Source organism: Geospiza fortis, unplaced genomic scaffold, assembly GCF_000277835.1.
Source record: "Geospiza fortis unplaced genomic scaffold, GeoFor_1.0 scaffold252, whole genome shotgun sequence".
In the NCBI taxonomy this organism is placed as follows: domain Eukaryota; kingdom Metazoa; phylum Chordata; class Aves; order Passeriformes; family Thraupidae; genus Geospiza; species Geospiza fortis.
This window is the reverse complement of record NW_005054616.1, coordinates 391,291-413,780: the sequence shown is the minus strand read 5'-3', so window position 1 is coordinate 413,780 and position 22,490 is coordinate 391,291. Positions and strand designations below refer to the sequence as shown.

The following is a 22,490-nucleotide window of genomic DNA, read 5'->3' as shown; positions in this document are numbered from 1 at the left end:
TTTAAAGTTATATAAAAATGCCCAGTAGAATATGAAATGACACAGAATCTTACTGAAATTAAGGTGATTTTAGGGCTTCGTATTATACTTAGTACCATTTTTTCCCACAGCCAGTAACTTTACTTGTTGAATGTAATCTAGAGGGAACTCAAGTAGTGTTTATTTTCCCAGAGTTTCACGATACAGACAGGAAAGCGCTCTCAAAGCCTCATTCACATAGCCTCTGTGTGCCAGGGCACACCGCGACCTTCAGGACACCGGTGTGACTCAGGCACATGGGTACCCTGCTGCCATCCCAGTCTGCCTGCCAGCTCTTCCACCATGGGCAGGAAACCACTCCTGTCCCTGTGAACTCCTTCCTCCTGTTCCACAAAATGTAACCAGCAGGGATTGCGTGGGCAAAACACAACGTGCGCTGCTCCATCCCGATGCCCCTGTGTTCTCAAGCTGCCTGAATTTGCAATTCACAGATGACAGGGAGAAATCTTACAAAAATCTTTCATGAAAGGTTCACTTAGATGACTATAATTTTTTTTAAAAAACTGCCTATAGGCTAGGCAAGGGCACTTCAGAAAAAAAACCCCAACATCAAAGGCAATACTGTCTACTTCTTACAACAAAAAATAAGATAATGATCTGGAAGGGTGTAAGCTTAGCTGGCAATTTATGACAGAGATAAAACAAATTGTTAAGACCAAAAGGTTTAGGTTAACTGGTTAGAAGTACTGCTGTTAACTAACACACCCAGCTCTCTCTCCACTCCAGCCAATGCCTTTTCTGCCTTACCTGATTCACTTTCCTGTACTTGCCATGAATAAAAAAAAAACAACCCAACGGCTGGCTGATCTGGCACACTGACAACTTCTGTGTACCGAATACAGGATTTTTTTCTTTCTTATATTGCAGTTCTCACCACTGTGCTACCCAAGAGCCCTGTGTTAACCCAACTGTTTTAAAATTCAAGACCTTACACAGTAGCCTATCTTTGCACTAGCAATATTCAGGAAAAATTGCTTTGCTTACTTGCGAGAAAAAGAAGATCTCTTGCTTCCAGCAGCTGACATATGGACTTCAGGTGCTGAAATACTGCCTGTGCTGCTTGAAGAGCTAAAATCGGCTTCACTGCATGGAAAGGAAAACGAAAGAGTGAAAACATGGAAATTACAACTCAAAGATTGTTTTCAAAATAACAGTGAATCACAAGCATCCTTCCTTTGTCTGTTCTGGGTGAATTTCAGAAGTTGCATGGATTTTCAAACATCCCTGGGGACAAGAGCTGGATTTGCTCCAGATTTTCCCCATTCCTTCAGAACTGGCACTTCAACAAGAGCAGAAAAAAAACATTTGGACACAAAACCCTCACACTACAGAAGCCATTTTAGGTCTCAGACAGGAACACTTGTTGTAACAACCTGTTTGCTCCTCACAGACATCGACAGACAAATGAGGCTGCTCACATGGCTCCTTCAGGAGCACAGTGATTAGGAACACACCACTGTAAGTGGGTATTTCTCGTGCTTTAAACCATGCAGAAACACTGCTTGCTGCTTCTGTTTTGTTTTCTCAGATAACATAAATGTACATATATATATAGGTACAGGCTAATGGTAAATCTATATATTTATCTACACGTGTATGGAGATTTTCATGTGGTACAGAAGCATAATGAGGCAGTTGTAATAACCTTAAAATAATCCAGTAATCACATGTAGGTCTCAAGTGCTTCTCAGGTACCAAGTCTGATTACTGATTTTCTATGGATCACACCTTTTATTTGACAAGCTCTGGCATATACAAGGAAAACTGCTCTCATTTTGCTAAGGCAGGTAGATATACTAAGAAAGTCTTATCCTCTGGAAGAAAAACACACCAAAGCTTTAATTTTTTCTCCAATCTGTCAGTCTAATGGCAAACATCCTATGCCATACCCAAGTCTCATGCTGTTGAGCCACAGTAATGAATGGTGACTTTAGCTGAGGGGATGGAAACAACTCTCCAACATTTTTTAAGCAGCTGAGCAAGCACAGCATTTCTCATCTGGGAATTTCTGGATGTCATCCCATGGATAGACATCCCCAAGCTGGAAGCTTCAAACTTGCCATTTTTGTTATTTTTTCCACACAACAGAGATGCAGCTGGAGCCACCATCATCCACTGCAGCTAGACCTTCTAGTCCTCAATCTCTCTTAAATTCTACACAGAGCTCAGGGTGAAAGGTGCATCTTTCACCCTGAACACCTGTGACTGGGAAAAGGCTTTGTCAGAGCCTGGCTTCCCAGCCTTAAAGAGGCTGAGACAGCCAGCAACCATTCTCACCATAGGGCAACGCTTAGCAACTGGCCTTAGGATAAGGTATTTTCCCTACCTCATGACATCTGAGACCAGCCTCTATTTCTCTGTGCCTCTACATCGGCCCATCCCAGGATATTCCTCAGCCCAATTTCAAAGTGCTCAGATACAAAGTTTAGCTCTCAAAACAGGATCCCAGGGACCCAGCTCTAGCACCTCTAACCAGCTCCATATCCAGTACAACGCCCCTGATAATCAGATCCAAGCCACCACACCCATAACCAGATCAGAGCTGTGTGCAAATTTGCAAGGGGAGGAAGGAAAGCAGCAAAGCCACTTGGTTTCACAGAGTATTTATATCATGTTTACAGATGTAAATGTGAGTGACCTTCTCCTTGGGAAGCAAAATGATCCTGGGACATGATGTTCCAAGATGCAACAGTTTTCCTGATGAACAAAATATCCCCATCTACAAGACTAATGTGCACTCCAAATAACCTCTTGGTAACACACTACACCCAAAACTACTTTTCTAAAGAAGACCCAAACAGGTAAACACATCACACAGATGTCATACCTCTGGTGTTGCGATCCCCAAAACATTTCTGTGCTTGCAGGACACCAGTAGCTTTCCCAAGGCAAGTCCTGGCTGTGGCACAGAGAGCAGGAGCCCTAGCCAAGGTTCATCTCTGGGTAAGCAGATCACATCATAAGCAGATCTTGCTATTGAAAGCATTGCCAAGTAGCAAGGCTTTACAATCGCCTCTCCCTGACCTGCCTGGCTTGGAGCACCAAGAGCTGCAAGGCTGGGCACTGCTGGTAAGAGCCAGCGGTGCCTGAAAACACAACCACACCATCAGCAGAGCCTTCTGAAAGACTGAACTGCATCTGAGACCAGGAACTGTGTCTGCAAAGCATGAACTAACCTTTCTGGCCCCAGTTCTAATAACAGCTACACACAAGCTTAACACTTCACACGGGAGACTACTTATGTTTAAAATTAGGCATGTGGCTATTTATAGGATCTTTGAGAACATTTTATAAGTTAAAGGGGTCACTGCTAGCAATGGTTCCAAGTGTACAACGATGTTCAAGCCAGTTTTGTGTGTAGCAGAGCTTGATAGCAATGTTATTAGGAGAATTTAAAAAACATCTTTTCCCATGTGGTAGACATCTCTGAGCAAAATAACATGGCATCTATCCATAAAATATCCATTGCAATATTGTCCTGGGTAGGTGTGACTTCTGTCATACAAATAGCTAATAACAAAACAGGAAACACTGTCTAGCAGCAGTGCATGCAAGAGCTGAACACAGCTTCTCGTTCTTCTTAATGCCATTCTCCAGGCTGACAGCTTCCTAAGGATGACTCTTGATTATTTTTTGTCACTGTGACTATGCAATGGCAAAAACTCACACATGTAAGTTCCAGAACAGCCCATTAATTTAGTGCTAACAATGAAAGAGACTGGCATTTCTCAACCCCGCATTCCTTTGTCCTAACTGGCCATAACTTGTTTAGCTCCAATAAGACACTTTTCTCTTAAAAGGACTCTTACCCCTTCCTACAAAAGATGCTACACGTTGAGTCACCAGCTTCAGCAGTATGTCATTTGGAGTTCACGCATTCCTATTCTTCCAGGCTGCAGCCATCAGTGTCCCAGCCCATGGAGCCAGCCCGGTGTCCATGCTGCGCAGCCCGTCCTCCGGCCTCCCCCCGCCCGGCAGCGGGCTCCGAGCAGCACGCCCACGCTATGGGAGCAGAGCTCTGCACTGCTCTGTGCAATGGGAGGAACAGCACAGAGATGGCCAACCAAGTACCGTCACATTTTCCAGGGTTGCTCTTTGCCGGGAATGGGTATCTGAGAAACAAGAGAGCAATCCTGCAGAGCCCAGAGTTCTTTACCGCTCGGTGGGCTGCGGCACCGACCTGAGAGCGCTCTGCAGGCAGCATCACGCTCTGTGCTGCCTTTTCGCTTCCTTGCTGCCCTGACAGCATCGCGACAGCCACTGGGCTCGGCTGACACCGAGGGGGGAGAAGGGAGCCCGTGCCAGCTGCGGTGCTGCCTCCGACGAGCCGTGCGGGCAGCGCCACCCGGGCAGAGGCGCACAGTGGCCACGGTCCGGCAGCGTGTGGCATCTGCCACCACTGCTCGGGGAGCTCACGCTCTCCTGTCGCAGCACGGGAATCAGCTGGGAGACTCTTACGAATGTCTCAAGGGCAAGCTTCCCATCCTGGATCTGATGCAGTAAGAGATCTGGGGGCGGGATTGAGGAGCGGGAGAAGTTGCTGCCTGTCCCGGGGCCGCTCCGCCTCCGGCTGGCACGGCTGCGTGTTTACCGCAGCGGCGCAGGGCGGCCACCACGCCGCGCTCTGGGCGTGGAAAAGCCTCACCTTTAACTGTATCCTCTGCCCTGCCTCAGCCCCAGCGCAAGGACAACAGCGGTACAGTTGCCTCTTAAAAGGGGTGTCTTACCCCTTCCTGCAAAAGACGCTACAAGTTGAGTCACCAGCTTCAGCAGTACGTCATTTGGAGTTCATACATATACATATACATATACATATACATATACATATACATATACATATACATATACATATACATACGGTTATGTTTATGGAGTTAAAAGATACATCTTGTACACCAGAAACGACCTAGGAAAGAAAACTACACCGTTCACATGCACTGAAAAATGTAAAAAAAAAAAAATCTGCAGAGAAGCAATGAAATCTTTCTTTAACATTTCTGCCTTTTCTTCAAATAACACCCTTAAAAATTACATATCTTTATATGTATATCAGTCTTGAAGTAGGTTTTGCATATAGCCAGTGAAACAGAGCTGTAAGAAAAACAGTGCTGACAGAAAGAGCTTGTCCTCAAATTGTAAAGCATTTAAATTTGCTGACCTTTCTTGCCTTCAAAAGCACTTTGTGATACAGCCAAGTGACCAAAATATGCATACATATTAACCACTCTGGCACAGTTACTTGAGGAATAAGCAGCATGCTGTCTCTCTAGATAGCTTGATTTTGAGACCCCCAGAGCCTGGGCCTGACTATGTGAACAAATACCCAGCAAGGTCATTAGAAGCAGCTGGAAAAGTAGAAAGAATTCAGTTGTTATGCCCACTAATGAAGGACCGGTATTTTTAAGAGATTTGGTTCAATTTATCTTGAGAGCTTTAACTCCCAGCTACATCTCTAGCTCCAATATTTAACAGCATAAGCAGTCTATTTCTAGGAAGCACTAATGCTGCTTTTATTTTTCTATTTAATATGGAGTTATTCCTGCAAAATTTTGTACACCACAAATGACTGAGGAAAGAAAACCACATTGCTTACATGCACTGACAAATGCAAAAAAATAAGCTGCAAAGAAGCAATGAAATTTTACTTTAACATTTCAGGCTTTTCTTCAGATAACACCCTTAAAAATGACCCATTTTGAAGCAAAGTCTCCTAGTGGGAAATGTGCTGAACTCAAAGTGTCAAGACCTTAGATGACTGTGGGTTTTGGTTCCAGTCCCTGGCCTTTGACTTATTATTTATTTGATTTAGGATTATCGTATGGGAGACTCTTATTTTGGACTTAACTATTACATTTCTCACTGAACAGTAACTGGGTAAAAGCAGATGTAACCTTGAGAGCATGGAACAGGTCACAGCTCTCCTCCATGTGGACTGCTGTAATCTTTGGGTGACAAAAGATGTTCTCACACGCTCTGCCTCTGCCGGTGTCACTCTCTCCACTATAATGAGAGGGGAGGAAGCTGAAGATGCCCAGTATGTTGCACTGGTTCAGGAACTCTTAGGATTAGTGTAGATTTGGGCTCCTTTGGTCTAAAGAGGGCACTGGACTCAGACCTCTTCCTCAAGCTCTAACTGCTCAGGTGTGACACAGCACAGACTGGCAGCACTAGCACTGCCCATATTTCAGAGGAATGAAACCTGCTGGATGCCTGCACTGACAGAGATGGTCTGGCTCTGGTATGGAGCTTCACAGTGAATCCAAGGCATGCACGTGGGCACACCCAGGACTACAGGCAGGTGACTAAGTCTGGGACATGGGCACTTTTCCCTGGCATCTCCTGTGGGCATGTCTGGCATGCTCTCTGCTGTGAATCTTGCATTTTAGTACCTAATCACCCCTCTGATTTTATACAAGGTTTATTCATCAAACTCACATTTGTGAGTTGTGCTCCACGAATAATGGCAAGAAACTGGGTACAGCAATGTCTGGCATCCTCAGTCCTAAGGCAACAGGCATCCCTTCCCCATGCCACTGCACTGGCCAGTGAATGAAACCATCACTCCCACTCCTGGGTGGACATCTACCCAACTGCTTGACAGTGCTCCCTCAGCAGACAGGTCTGTGGTCACATTTCAGCTGAGCACTTGGCCCAGTAACAGCTGGGACCTTGGGCAGCTGGTAGAGATGCATTTAGAGGGGATGTGGAGAAAAACTTTGGGTGTGGGTCTCCATAAATTGTTCAAATATGTTGGGCAAGAAGATTTCCAGCTCAAAACCAGACAGACTTTTGGGAAGGACTGCAACACAGATCCTGCTTCCCTGTGTTTGGATCAAAACGCAATTTTACAAATGATTACTTATCTTGATTTCTGCTCATTTTTATTGCTTATTCTTTTTACTTTGAAAGAAGGATTGTTATCAAATAATTAATCTCATTAAGCAGTTTTCTGATCTAAGTACTATAGTTTTAATAGAAATCTGAACCACACTAATGCAAATTATAAGCATTGCAGATCTCAACATGAATACATAATGTGACTTATGTATTCTGTAAAACCATAATCAATCAAGCTCTTCTCTCAAAACACAGTCACTACAAAATAATTACTGCCGCTGGCTGAGAGCCATCATGCATATTCTGCATATCACTATGATCTGGGCTTGTGTTTTTCTTAATTGTTTCTAATTCACTGATTTGTAGAGAAGCCAAAAGTGGATGTTGGAACAGACAAAGAGCATAATAAGTTGGGTGTTTTTTGCTGCTTTATGCATTTTTAAGGCTATTTTTCATACAGAAGTCAGCCTGACCTAATTTTTTTTTTTTTTTTGGGCTTCTGTATGGAACTTGAGCCATTCTAACAACACCTTAAAAATGACTCCCACAGTTTCACTCTTCTGAACCTGAAGTGACCTTTGTCAGGGGGAACATATGCTCATGGAACAGAAGGGAACAGTCTGGGGAACTTATCTTCATGTTCAAACAAAAAGGCTCTTTGTTATCAGAGACAGAAGGATGCTACTTTCCTACACCAACCTCAATACAAACATTGAGACTGGAGGTTCAAAAAATACACTGGGAGTTTTATAACATCATGCTAAACTTGCATTTGACAGTTTCATAAATTATATCTTTAATCCACCTATGGACAAGTATATTTTATAAGCAACCATGCAATATCGCCTCAGGGGATTTTTTTATGTACCGGGCAGTACTATTTGGTCTGTTTGAAGGGAAATGGATAGGCTGGTCAGAAGTATTTTTAGGAACTGGAAAATGTCATCTTTGGCAGGGATAACCTAGCAGTACACAGAGAGGCAGCAAACTTCATCACAGACTGGGAAAAGATCCCAGCCCTCCTGTCATGTGGGTGGCAGAAGTTTAACAAAGGGCTTTCAGAGGCCTCTTCAACACATCTCCCAAATCTGCTTCCTGTGTGCAAGGAGGGCACAGTGTATCTGCGAGTGCATGAAATTGCATGCAAAACCTGATTCAAGTGAAAGCTTCTGCAAAGTCACCCTTAATATAAGACATATGGTTTTCATTTTAATGTGCATAAAACATTTTAAATCAGTTTGACGTTTTCAACAAGTAAGGGAAAAACACTGGAAGGAGAAACATATCTGGGGGGTAACGGATGAAACAACCCTGCAATTCCAGGATGAAAAGCAAAATTTGTTGTAAGCTAATAAAATATTTACTGTAACACACATGTTGAAATTATTACAAAAAACTAATGAAGTTCAAGTGCCATCTGTTGAAAAGAACAGCAAAACCTTACGCAATTGGTTGCATAAACTGTATTTTTTACAGTAACAAATCCAAGGTAGGTCTGAGGCCAATGCATTTCAAGTTATTACTGCCATCATTTGCTGCTTTTTTCACTCTTACTGTTAAGAAGCAAAAATGGCAAACAAGAAGCCTGTACTTTTTCAGCTTATTAATCCTTGCAGGTTTGTGGTCAAGCTGTAGTCCACCAGCTCTAGCAAGCAGAACACAGCCTGCCCAGATTTCAAAAGCCAACAGTTTCCTATTATTTACAGAATCTAAGAAGGGTGGAACACAGACCTGTAATGAAGTGCCTCAGCATGGAAGCAAGACAATGTAACACTAATAAAATATGAAACAAACCTGGCAGAATTTTCATTTCTTTAAAATATATTTTATGTAATGGCGTATATAAAATGCAGTACTATAAAGCAGGTTTGCTATTTTTTTATGCCACATTAAAGGCAGTACATTTCAGAGTCCTTGGAGAAGCCATGTCCACCTTGCAGTGGCTGGAGGCTGAATGTACAAAACAAGACTGGGTCTCCAGCTCCTGGGGGGAGTTACAGCAGTTTTGGAACTGGTGCTCTCCTGAACTGCCATCTCAGCAGGTACCACCTCCCACCAGTCTCACTCAGCAAAGCTTCTCAGCTCTGCCAAACTCATTTCTGTGCATGCCTAGAAGCAGGTCAGCTTAAAAAGTGGTGAACAGTTTGCTGCCTCTTTCGAAAGACCTGGGAAGGTGTTTGACACTGCACCACATAAATCAGGATCCACACAAAACAAACCCAATGACAGCTCTTTTATGCTGTCTGCTTTTCCTGGGAAAGAAAGGCTCCACCTGGGATTCTTAGGGCTAGTCTCAGCTTTGAACTAGGAGGATGCTGCTCATGATATCCCAGTCACACCCCCAGGAACACAGCATCCAGCAATAAGAACTTGATAAAGAGATGAGGCCCCATCCTTGCAGCTTATCACAGCCTTCTGCAGCTCCTCCATAAAACCACCTAGTAGTTTGGAATGATTGTCTTCATTAACTCCTGCTACATGGGTGAAGTCCATACAGGCTGCAATTTCCCACAGCTCCCACCTCCATCAGAAGACTCCACCCTGCACACAACACAGCTGAGAAAACTGTTCTCTGCAATCTAGAGTTTTAGCAAAGTTGGGAAACTTCTATCTAGTTGATCTAGTTGATGGGTTTTGTTTCATGAGTATTGTGGTTTCTTTACTGGAACAGGAACTGGACATGCATTTTTCCTTTCTCCTAGGCTCTTCCCAAGCTCAGAATTCTTAACTTCAAGGGACAAGCAAAACAGAGTGAAGACATCTAAAGCACAGCTTCATTGGGATTTAGATATCTATGTACATAAAAGCAAGTGAAATACCACTGCTTAAATACACCAGATGTTTAAAATGACACCACTATCTGCAAAGATCTGATAACTTGTTTATGCTTGACCTTCCTTTTCTGAGCCCAGTCACCACCCACTCACCAATGCCTTTGTAGACAGTGAAATCAAGTAAGTGAGATATGCATGACTAAAATAAAATTTGCATGACTAAAATAAAGACATTCCTTTAGCTTTCCATCCCTATGTGTAAATACAGATATATAAACACAAGGAATGTATTGATTTATCCATTCAATACTTCTCAAAAGTATTTGAAATAATATTTCTGAGGGAAACAAATCTTTTAGGTAGTAATTTGGTCACCAAAAAAAGAAGATCAGAGAACACTGATCTTTAGGTCAAACTGATTTTTCAGTCTTGATATTTACGTCAAACATGACCAGAAAAATGTAAAATCAGATTTTTCTACTTTCTGTTTGAAATGATGCTTTAATTATGAAAACTAATAAACGCCTTTCTTCTTTTAAAAATGGGGTAAAACATAAAAATAAATCCCAAAAACTTCAAATATTTCAGACTGAATAAGGCCTTTGTTCAGTTTGAAACAAAGATTTTCTTTAATGTTTTGATTCAGCAGCAACCCGCAAATCAATTGTTTGCATAGTTCTGCTTTGAACATAGTAAGATGTCAGACAAAAAAGCAATAGGGTATGAAAAAAAACCAGAAAAGGAAATAATCTATCAATTCCTGAGTAAACACTGCTTAGAAAACACTTTAAATCCCATGATTCTCATTAAAAAAAGCATTAATAACACGGAGAAATTTCAAAAAAGGTCAATAAAAATGATAACAGCATGACAGGGTACTGTTTATGAAGGGAGATTAAGGGAATGCAATTTGTTTATTCTAAGATAAAAATGCATACTGACAACACAGTTTATCATGGGAAGGGGAATATAGCTGGAAAACTGTAAAGAAAACGATGTAACAGCAACACAGGGTTCTGGCTATGATGCATGTTATATAATGAAAAATTACTTGAAATAAAAACTCATGGTGAGTGGGAGCTGTGCATAGTAAAATGTATCTGGAGTAGGTTCAGAGTACTTTAACCAGGGAAAGTTAGGAAGCTATTTTAAACACTGGCATAAATAACATAGATTGTAATTTAAAAGCAGAGGACAAAAAAAATTCCTAAGGGAAGATTCATAATGGACTCTCTCTCATGGACAATATTTCATTCTGTGAAGTGGGCTGAAACCCACAGAAAGCAAACGCAAGGCAGAGAAAACTCACTGAAGTAAATACACAAATTTCAAGGCATGTTCTGTGTTGACCTCACATACATTTTAAAACAAGTACTTAGAGTGTGCAGTGTGTATAGCATCGGTTTCTCCTTTGTGGCTCAAATTCTGCTCTGGATTAGCAGAGGAGAAAAAAACCCAAACAAACCTGCTTGAATATACAAAAAGAATTTTATTGTTTTTACTAAAGATCACAGCTATTGCCATCTTCAATACCTACCCCTAAACTCCAGGGCCTTTCTTATGCCAGGCCCTCAGCTGCCTTTTCCTGATGCAGGAGCACGTCCCTGCAAGCCCCAGGAGACCTTCATTTCTGGCAAAAGGTATTTGGGTCTAAAAGATGTATTGTGTGGCAGGGATATCATCCTGTGCAGCATCCCAGGCAGCCCCTGCAGAAGCCCCACACCCAGGTCCCCTCCTCCCTGTGCGCTGCAGTCAGAGCAGTGGCTCTCTCGTGGACCAAGAGCGAGGTTAAGCTGGAGGCCGCAGGCATCCTCGGGCCACGATCTGCCTGTGACAGTGGCTGTCCCACTTTCTGTGTGTCTGGAGCAGCAGCAGTGCAATTAATGGGCCAGGGAGAGAGAGACAAAGGAGTCACCGTGTGCCTGCTGGGAGCTCAGCTCTGAACCCTCAGGAAAAGAGGAACTGAATGAAAGTGGAGCAGCTTCCCTGGGAGCAGCCACCCCGCACGCCCTCAGCCTGCCCAGTGGCTCTGTATTAGGGGACTCCTCTGCTTTGTGCTAAAGTCCATCCCCCAAAAGGCACACCAAGACAGCTAAATCTAAGTTTATTTTCCATTTACTGAACTAAGCAACAAGGACATCCTTTTATTTATTTATTTATTTTTTTGTAAGGAAGGAGGTATGTAACTGTAGATTTTTGCCCAAGGCCCTGAATTGCAGGAGGCCTGTGCCACCAGCTCAGAGCTGGGCAGGTCACTATGTAGAACAGGTGGGACTCAGGCTTTCAGCTTTTACTTGCCAATTTCTCCTTTACAACTTGCTGGCTTTCTTTTTTGGATCCTCCATTTTTTGCTGTGACATCTGAGCACTTGCTGCAGCCTAAGAGTCTTCTGAACAAAGAAATATATTTTGACAGGTCACCCTACCCACTAATTGCCTATGTCTCTACTAAGCAACATCTAAAATAATGTTTCAGAAAGGGCTAGATTATAAAATTTGTGACACAGAATTAAAAGATGGTTTTTCATGCCACTTTAACAGGAATTTGTAGATCTGTGTTAAATACTATTAAACACTTTGAAGCTGAAGCACTGCTTGTAGCTTCTATTTTGCTTATTCGTGTTTATAAGAAATGTTCGGGTATTTGAACATGTTCTTCCTCAGCAATTCAAGCAAATTTGTTTAAATTAAAAGTTTAAATGTAAAATACATATAAATCTAAACTAAAACCCAACTGCTATGATAATAATTTTAACCTACCTTTCTAAACATGCTTTGCTTAAAATATTTAGATTCGGATTATATTCCAGTATTATTTTTCAGAAGCTACAGAGCACTTATTTCACTTCAGTGTATTTAGTTAGCTTTAGGACTTTAGTTTAGTCCTAAAAATATTTAATTTCTGTGAATCCATAGCATAAAATGAGATTCAGAATCTCCCTTTTCAATGCTAGGCAGCTTGGGCAGCAGTCTTCACAAAATGGACAAATGGAGAGTGCCTAAGCTTATCAGGGATGAATGGAAGAGTGTTGTATTGCATTTAGCTCTATAATTAGGACAATTTTGTTGTTTTTTGTGGTTCTTTTCCTAGTCATGTTAGCATTTGGTATTCTACGTCGCATACTTTTAAAGGCTATCAATGGTTTAGTCTCCAGCCCCGCAGAAGTCAACCGCTCAGAGTTTGTGGAACTAAAGCAAATTGACAGGCCCGCAAACCGTAAGTGGTGGAAAAATTCATAATCAGCAGCAGAAATAGTCTGACACATTTCCTTTTGGTTTGAGTTAACAGAAAAGGTGGAGGTGTTGTATTGCATTGAGCTGTCCTTGCACTAGGTGATGGGAGAAATGTTACTGGGTCACATGGATAGTGTATTCCCCCTTCCCTTTCGCATGGTTCCTCCCTCACATACCCCTGTTTCTGTATTCCAGGGTGGTCTGTCCCACGGGTGGCCCCTCCCCTAGCCCCTCCCCAATGGCATCCCATTGGCCACGGTCTTCTCTCCCCGCCCCCTCTCCCTGGGGTATAAAATCCACTGCAAACACAGGTTCGTCCTCTTTTCTACCTGGGTGGTCTTCCATCACAGAGGAGTTCTGTCTCAAGCCAATAAACAGATACCTGCACCCACATGGCAAAGAGCGCTTCTCGTCTTTTGTCTTACGTCTTTGCAAGTCCGTGGTGGGCTTGGGTTCGAGCTGGCCGAGGTTGGACCCATATAAAGCCCAGAGAACCCATGGAATATTGCAGAAGAGGAAAAAGCATCTCATTAGAGCTACTTGAAGGTTCATGTGTCTTCTTCAAGCACAAACCTTCTTCCACAACTAAATGCCTAAGAACTTCCCTTTCCATTATAAAAAGAAAAAAGTCAAAAAAGAGAAAGAAAAGCCACAGAATCTTTGGTTGACTTCAATAAGAGCCAACAGCAGAGGTGTCAGAGGCCTGATGAGGACACAAGAGAGGCAGGTAGGATTCATCTGACTAAATGTGGAAGTCTTCTGTGTCTGAGCCAACCTTGGTCCCATTCTCAGTCAACATTACAAGTGAATCCTCAAGTAAATGCCTTAATATTTGGTCAGAAAGATCACACACCAAATACAGTGGATTCATTTGTTCTACCTACTTTAAAACGAAATAGGACCTTAGTGCACTCATGCAGGCAATGATAATTAATCCCTACACTACAGATTGGGAATTGACGTCAGATAAATTAGGGGCAATCTCTGCTCTACTAATCTTGGATGAAGACCATGAATTCACATGTCCCTCACCTCCAAAACAGCTCCCGTAACCCCTAGAAGGGAAATGGCAGGTTCACCTGTTAAAGCTGTTTTGTGTTCCTTGAGCAATGGAACCAGTCACTAGGACCAGAGACCATCAGACCCCATGTGCTACTGATGGTTGTCTAAGAAGAAAATTAGAATCCAGCTTCACTTCCTCTGAATTACAAAAGGTGAAGGATTTATACCAGACAGAGGAGCTCCAACCAACAGGATCTGCTGGCTGTGCTGGGTCTAGAACTAGAAGGAAATAGTCAAAGGGGCCATAAGAATGCGGATATACCGGCATTTGTGGGAGAGGTTGGGCTTTGCAAATGCCAGACCCTCAGCAGTATCACCCCCACCATCATCCCCCAAACCTTGCAGGCTGGCCACTTTCCAGCCCTTACTGACTGCTACAACCACCAAACTTCTGCAGGGTGATGTCCCTCTGGGCCCAACTCCACAGCACAAACTCTGAGGAAGGCATGGGCTGGAACCCAGACAGGGTGTCCTTACTCCTGGAGGGTGAGATGTGCATGTGCATCCCCCCAGAGCACACCCTGCTCTTCTGGGACCCATGGAATGGAGGCCTTAATAACTGCCTGTGCTGGCAAGTGAGGCAAGCAAATCTGCACTGCTCCATAGCAACAGACATGAAATTAAAGCAGTAAAATATGCAGGAGGACTCAGCACACAGAATTACTATCCAGAAATATTTTTTTTTATTTAGAAAATCAGCAGTAGCTATTTTGCAGCTATTTTGTGTGGCAAAATGAAATGTGAAGGGAAAGAAGAAAAGCAAAAGCAACTTAGGAAAATGAATAGGGTCAAAAACTGCCTCAACTGTATTTGCTAGATGCTGTATTAGAAAAGGTCTCAGAAATTTCAGTGTCACAAATGAAATTATGAAATACACATAGTAGAAAGGGAGAAGACTGTGACTGAAACCATACAGGAAACAAATGATGCATATGGTTGGATTTGAATGTCAGGATGGTTATAATGGCTGCTATCAGGTGTGGGATAGAAGGGAAGCATTCAAAGCATGCACTTCTATCTGAGAAAGATGCTTCCTCCCTTTTTATTGCCAAAGTGATGTTTTAAAAAACAGATCAAAAGCCTTCCAGAAGCACAAGTGCTTGACCACTGTGTATCTGCTCTTTGCCAAATATCAAGTGGCTTAAAGATATAATGCTCAAGTTAAAGCCCTCCTTATCTGGTTTAAGTTACTCGGGGAACCTGGACTTTTGCTCTTTCTGTTTTCACTTGCAACCTCTTCTGTACTTGTTAGAGAATCTATGCTCTACACTTATCAATAGACACTGTCAGATCAAGAGATTCCTTGTTATTAATTCAGGTATTTTAAGAGAAGAACTAATGGTCAGTCATAGGCAAGACGTTCCATGATTTGGTATCAACTCAATTAATTTTTTTTTGTTCTATGACCAATTATTTAAAGCACACTGAACCTGGAGTAGCCCATTTCCTAATTTCAGCATTCTTACGCATGTGACACCAGCCACATCTAAGTAATTGAATATTACTAGGAATGCAAGCATGAGTTTCCCAATTTCACCACTCAAGTATGGTTATCACTGGTTGCAGGATGGGAACATGGTGTTCACTGATTAAATACTGCATTTGTAACCAGGTTAAATGTTCTTTGCCATAGCCTTGTTCTAAATTACCCCTCCCGCAAGAAAAGGGGCAGTCTTGGAATGTGGGTTATGAGGTGCTGTTAAGTAAGTTACAGCAAAAAGACAGACACCAGTCTTCTTATTGCTCTTACCTTTGTGGGATGGAATTAAGAATGCCCATTTGTTTTAAGGATCAGTCAAGGCACTTTTCTATCTCCAAACAGAGGTTTTCCATTGGTTTTGGTGTGGGGTTTTTTTCAAACAATCAAACAGTGTGACTTTGTGTTAGAATACACAGTACACCATCAGCATTTTAAGAAGTGTTTCAACATAATAGGTAGATGTCCTAGCAAGTAGTTAAAAAGATTCATGAATTTCTTTGTGTGCCATAGGAATTGTTCAAGTTAGCACATTCTGTAACTTGGATTTTGTATTCTGTACTGCTGCTCCTGAATAACAGGGACAACAGATCTATTATTTTCCAACTGCTTGCAGAGATTTGGTACAGAGAATAAAGAAAAGTCATGCAAATACCAGATACAACATTCTTGGATAAATGTGCTGGTACAACATGTCTTTCTAATGTTTTATCAAACTTTCCGAGATAAAACAAAGTCCTATCATTGCAAAATGATGCACTCACAAGGAAGTTCTTGTCAGTGAAATGAATTTTCAGAATTACCTGTAAGACAATCCTCTCACAGAACTTACACACCAACTCATGTTTTTCAAGTGAAGCACATACACACACATACATCAAAGTCAGACATTGCTATTTCCCACACTGTCAGACTGAAATGAGGGAATGAGTTGACAAAAGACCTGTAAAACAATACAGCCAGATGTCAGGAATATAATACAACCTAAATCAAAATAATGTTTTGTTTTTAAAATAACCAAAGTGACTGCCTTTAGAATACAGATAGATAAGGAGGTAAAGTAGCAATGTGGATTAATTTATTTGCTAATTATATCCTAATGGATTAACTAGTCACTACTCCTTGCTTTCACAGGGGACTCCCAGAAATAAGTTCTTGGACATTTAACATCCTGGGAATCTAATTCTCACACACCAGACAATTAAAAAAATTATAAAAAACCCCAAAACTTCAGGAAGAGCATTATGTTTTAACACCTAGACATTGTTAACACATAAAACATGTTCTGCAGCTAACATTTGCATTTCTTCTCTGATCTGTTTGGCTTATTTAAGTGCTAATCTTAGTATTTCAAGTTGTCTAGGGTAATTTTCCTTGCCTCCTTTTTGATCACTGTCAGCTCCAGCACTGACTGAAAAAGCACCTGCACCTATTCAATACTCACAACCAAGTAAGGGCAATACATTCTGCTCCACCTGTCTCTCCTAAAAGTCCTAATTGTCCTAAAGCCTTCAAAGATTAATCTGTTCAGAGTGGGACACCTTATCCCAAGGCTCATTTATGGTGACTTAATAAATTCACCGGGAAAAAACAGGAAACACATGTTGGATACTTACTTACTTTGCCTTGTACTTACTATTTGTTAAATAACATTTTTAGCTGAATAGTGATTGTTAAAAGATGGCATTTCTTTTCAATATACCTTCTTTTTTATGAAAAGTGGCCAAGCAAGGGCAGGAAAAACACCAATTGTGCCTTGCAACTACTTAACTATAGATCTGGCTGAAGCACTATATAAAGGACAAAAAAAAGGTCCAGCAACACAGGATTAGAAAATCGCTGGGAGATAAAAGGGACCTTTTGAAACCACCCAGCCCAATTCCCCACTCAAGCAAGTCTAGCTGGAACAGGCTGTCCAGCACCATATCCAGCTGAGTTTTGACAATATCAATGGATGGAGACTCCACAGCTTCTCCAGGCAATGTATGCCAATGTCTGACCACAGACAAAGAAAGTGTTTTCTTGTGTCCAGATGGAATTTCATGTTTTTCAATTTGTGCTCATTGCCTATTGTCCAACAAATGTAGGTGCTCTGTGTAGTGGAAGCCTCTGAGATTTTCCCATTAATCTGAATAGAAAGAAGTTTTAATGTACAAATTCCCAGGGATGACCCTTCTTGAAATATAATCTGTAGCAGTTCAATGACACTGAAATCCAAAATATTGCTATTTTAGCCAGATTCAGTAATAAATGGCCAGGTGTTTTATTAGCAGTGAAAAAAACCAAACCCTTTTCGCATAGTCCTCTGCTACCTGGAATATTTATTATTGTACCAAGATGTGAATGACAGACAGCCAGTCCTTACAAGAGCTCCTTTTGTGCCATAGTGTTTACACATCTATTCTGCAGGATTCTGAAGGTGCTAAAAGGTGTGGGACAGCCTTAATGTTTTTTTCTTAGCTTGTAATAATTTCATGTGAAACTTCAGCAATTTCATGGGTTCTAAGAAACAGCAAACAGCTCCAACAGCAAACACTCATTCAATAAACTGTCCCAAGTGTGCCTGTAGCACCAAAAGGAAGAAGACCCAAACTTTACAGAAATGCTGAACATAGCTGAACAGATGCCCTTCTCAAATTCTGATGCTCACAGAGATTTAAATGTATGTCTGTGTTAGTTTAAACATGCAAGACTTTTAAAAGTTATTGACACTTCTGCTAAAGGTTCTTTACTTTCATGTGTTTGATTCTTTACTATCCATGTGTTTGAAAGAGGCAGATTGTGAATCCTTTCACTAAGCGTTCTAATGGAAGTCAAAAAAGCAGATGAGAAAGACTCTCAAAGGAAGCAAAACAATTCCCACAGCTCTCAACAGGATGTGGACATAAACTACAGGAATTCAGGAGGGATCTTTCTAGGAGGACTACACAAGAATGTGAGCATGTAGAAGTGCTTATGGTTCTGTTTACTCAATTATAAAAAGTGTGGGATTCAGTACAGCATCTTGATAGAAAACTAAGACCAATGTTAATTAAGTCTTTTCGTGCCTTTTTGTGAGGACATTTTCTGCCACACATTTTGTATTGCTTTTAATATTATGTAAATGAATCACATCTAAAAGAAGGACTAACTTCTAAAATCCAGAAATTAAAAGGCTTGTAGCTATCTCTGAGAGTGGATGTTCTATTATTTTCCTTAATGTTCCTGTTCTCTCCATCCCTCCCTGGGAAAGCAGGCACAGGTTTTAAGCCAAATTCACTTCTACACTGCTGTGATTCAGATTTAATGCACCATATAAACCATTTCCATCTCTCTCCAATGAATAATTTCTCCATTATTATAAATATTTTATAGGTTTAGCAAGAGCACTTCAGGATTATATACGGTTCTCTATGCAAACTACATAAAATATGAATGATAGCCTAATCTATTTTGTTAATACTTCAAGAGGTGAAGATGACTTAGACTCACATAACAAGGCCTTAGGCTGTTTGAGAGGAAGAAAAGGCTATGTGTATTTTGCATTCTGAAGTACAGAAAAGAAAGATGAAGTGATGTTACTAGAGAAGCAGAAAAGTATCAGAGCTTGGGAACAGCACAAAAACATCCCATGGTTCATTCTCAGTGCTATCCCTTTCTGACATTTCCTGAATTATCTAAATATTTGTGTGTTTCTTCTGAGATCCAGCATGTTCCAAGAAAACAATACTGGAAGCAGACAGATTTCAGCAAAATTACCGGAATTTTGAAGGTCCACAGTGATGGATGTACTTGTGTAAAAAATGTAGTGCAGGACGTGGTAAAAAACAGTGGTAGGCTAGATTTTTGTCTCTCATATATGACTCCTGCTATGTGGTCATTGTTACAAGCCATTTCAGATTAATATGAAGTAGACATAATCTCTATAAATCAAGAAGGGCTTTTGGTAAAGAGAAAATTACACAGAATTTATTTTATATATGATGTGGTTTGACTGGAAGTAGGTTTTCTGGAATATGCTGTGGTCAGGCCAGAGGCCAATAGGTGTTCAGATTCTAAAATTGGCACCTGTTTTGGCCACTGAGGTATTGGCTACACCTCTGAGAATACAGGGGTTAAAAGCAGAGCTGTCCCTGGCAGGGGAGGGGAAGCCATGCAGCCCGGGAGAGGGTAAGCTGGGCCCTCAAGATGGAAGGGTGGGGGGGGGCACCAGGAGGCATGGGGCAGCCCTCCCAGGAGAGACAGAGACAGAGAGAGAAGCCCCGAGAGGATTTGGGCAGCGCCCCCCCGCCCCCTTCCCCAGCAGACGAGAGAGAAGCCGGCGCTCGGTGCACAGGGCTGTGGCCTTGAAGGCCTTGAAGTTGATATCATGTTGGTGGCATGCCCGGCTTGTGGAGAATGGTGGGGGGAAGCACGGAGGAGAAGTCTGGCCGCTTGTAAGAGCTTTTTAACCCGTTTGGACAATGAAAATCTCACAGAGCATTGACCTTTTCTGGAGCAGGAAATGGGCAAGTGTGATGTGATGCCAGGTTGTAAGAGAACCCAAGATGGCAGGAGATGATGGAGTGGCCTTTGGCTGGACTTTTTCTTGCATAGCCGTGGACAGAACCATGCTTCCTTGTGAAACAGAGGCTGCATCCAGGGGGGAGACGATGCCTCGGAACCAAGAGGGTTCAGTGTTGGAGACCCCCCGGCCCCAGGGGGTAGAGAAATATGGGGGGACAGATGTCCCAAAAGTGAGACTGTGCCCTTTTTGGAAGAAGACAAAGCATCCTTAAAAAGGACGACCCTAGAAGCAGCCCTGGTCCGTGGTGAGAGCACTGGACATGAAAAGGAAGAGGTCACCGTGGCCCAAGAAGGACTCCTCCTCATGACAGACTGAGAATTGAGTATTCACAGAGTGATGATGGACTGAGAGTTGAAATTTGGGAGATGTATTGTATTGGTAGAATTTGGTAGGGGGAGGAGGAAATGCTTTTGTGAAGTTTTCATTTTCCATGTGTATATGTGTGTGTGTGTCCTTTTTTTGTAGTTTAGTTAATAAACTTTTTTTCCCTCTATTCCTAAGTAGGCTGCTTTGCTCATTTCCTGGTCACATCTCACAGCAGACACCAGGGAAGGTGTATTTTCATGGGGCACTGGCATTGTGCCAGTGTCAAACCATGACAATATATGACAAGGACATGTTGTTGTTATTCTCCTCCATATCCCACTTCCCTTCTACTGATCTCTGGTTACTCTTTGTGTGTTTTGCTACATGGTGATGCCTCCTCTTTGCACAATGGCTACATCGTCTTAACTGAGTCACCAGAAATTCATGTGCAAGTAGGTCATGAGAAAGAGACTGGGTCCACCTGAAGCTATGGAATGAGATAGCAATGGAAGAAAATCACATTAACCCCTGTGGCCAATACTGAGGAAAATTAACCACAGCTGTCCTTTGGTGTCTATGTCTGACATGCCCCACTTGTGTCAGCTCTCCCACTATGACATGATTTTGAACAGCTTTTCACAAAAAAATTGTGAGATATTTGGCAGGAGGAACTTAGAAGTACTCTATAAAACAGACCTGGTTGCTGAATATTGCAAAAGGCTAATAACTTCATATTATAAGGCAATTAAAGTGTAAAACTGAAAACAGTGAATTAATTTATTGAAAAAGGTGCGTAACTGTTCTCCATGAGTATAGGACTCTTCATTAGAAAACAACCTTTTGCATGAATTATTCACATTTTGCTAAGTGACATATTCACAAACAAAATGGTTGTGGTAGCCATAGTTGTGGATTTGACTGTTATATACCACATTCACTGCAAATCTTCTAAAAATGTTACCTATTACCCATTATGCACAGCAGTGGGAGACTGGCAACACTCAAGTAACATGGTACTAAGAAATGAGCCAAATAACTTGTAGGGATAGTGGTAAAACAGGTTTAATCAACCATTCCAATGACCAAGCCATTGGATTTTGCAACAGATTTCCCACTGTTTCTGGATTAAACATGGTGCTGGGAAATCTGAGCTGGTTTTTCATGGAAGTATCTAAATTGCTTCCAGAGGTAAAATGACTCTGGAAACAATATAGCCAGGAGGTACCTGAGCTCATAAACCATGTCAGTTCTGCAGCTGGCTATGTACAGGGCCAACTCTGTCTCCATGATTAATTAAACAGCAGCACAAATATCCTGGCCATTGTAATCAAGAGCTGCCTGTACATGAATCAAATGATATAAAATATTTTATATCAACTCACTAAAATTACAGGAACCATTGGCACATCTGAGTATTTGGTCTTGAATTTTGTGACGAGCAGGTGGTGATTTAGGGTCTGAGGTGGCCCATTAGCCCAAAGCACTGGGAGATACATTCTTGATTCAGCCACTGCAGTACAGGTCCAAATCTGCCCTACTCCCACACAAGGCTGCCTGTCAGACATCTTGCATGCCCAGGGCTGTCAGAGCCTGGCAGCACAATGTTTAGGCAGGATCTAACAATAAATTTAAGGACATCACAAGAGTTTTTTCTTATTTTAAGAGTCATTTCTCTTTGGGCACTGAAATATGTGTGCAGTTACTATGAAACAGAATAAAATCCATTTCAGCTATTTGATATCACCATCGAGCCTCATAAAAAAAGAGAATATGTCAGTTGATTATATTTCCATGAACAGGACAATAACAATAGTGTTTTCATATCTTTCAGGTGTCTCCACAGAAAGAAGCCACCTATTTTATTTACTATCAGCATTAGTGATATGACAGGTGGCACAACACAGGTGTCTATGTATGTAGATACCTGTAAATATACCAGTCAATTAGAAAGTGTAATTAAGGAAATGAAAGGAATTATACTCACCGGGCTTTACAAGGCTTGTCTTTGTCTCCTTCTTGTATCGACCCAGCTGCGTATTTCCTTCACTCATTGACCCTGGACTGAATTTCTTCCTGGAAAAGTCTCCATCACTACCAGTGCAAAAACTGATTGGACTGTTTCCAGCATCAGAAGGAGTCTTAACTGGAGATACTGACTGGCTACTGGGACAGCCAGTGTCATCTGAAGAGAAAAGTAAAACATCAACATTTCCAAC

General features: G+C 41.8%; 1 protein-coding gene across 1 annotated transcript in view; it reads right to left on the bottom strand.

Annotated features, from left to right (window-relative positions):
- SYBU (syntabulin) overlaps positions 1-22,490 on the bottom strand; it is a 41,665-nt gene that overhangs the window by 5,921 nt on the left and 13,254 nt on the right. Inside the window, exons 2-3 of the mRNA XM_031064687.1 lie at positions 22,259-22,456; positions 1,024-1,126 (exon numbers count right to left, since the gene is read on the bottom strand). Coding sequence (XP_030920547.1) covers positions 1,024-1,126; positions 22,259-22,325 — 170 coding nt within the window. The 5' untranslated portion in view covers positions 22,326-22,456. The remainder of the gene's footprint in view (positions 1-1,023; positions 1,127-22,258; positions 22,457-22,490) is intronic.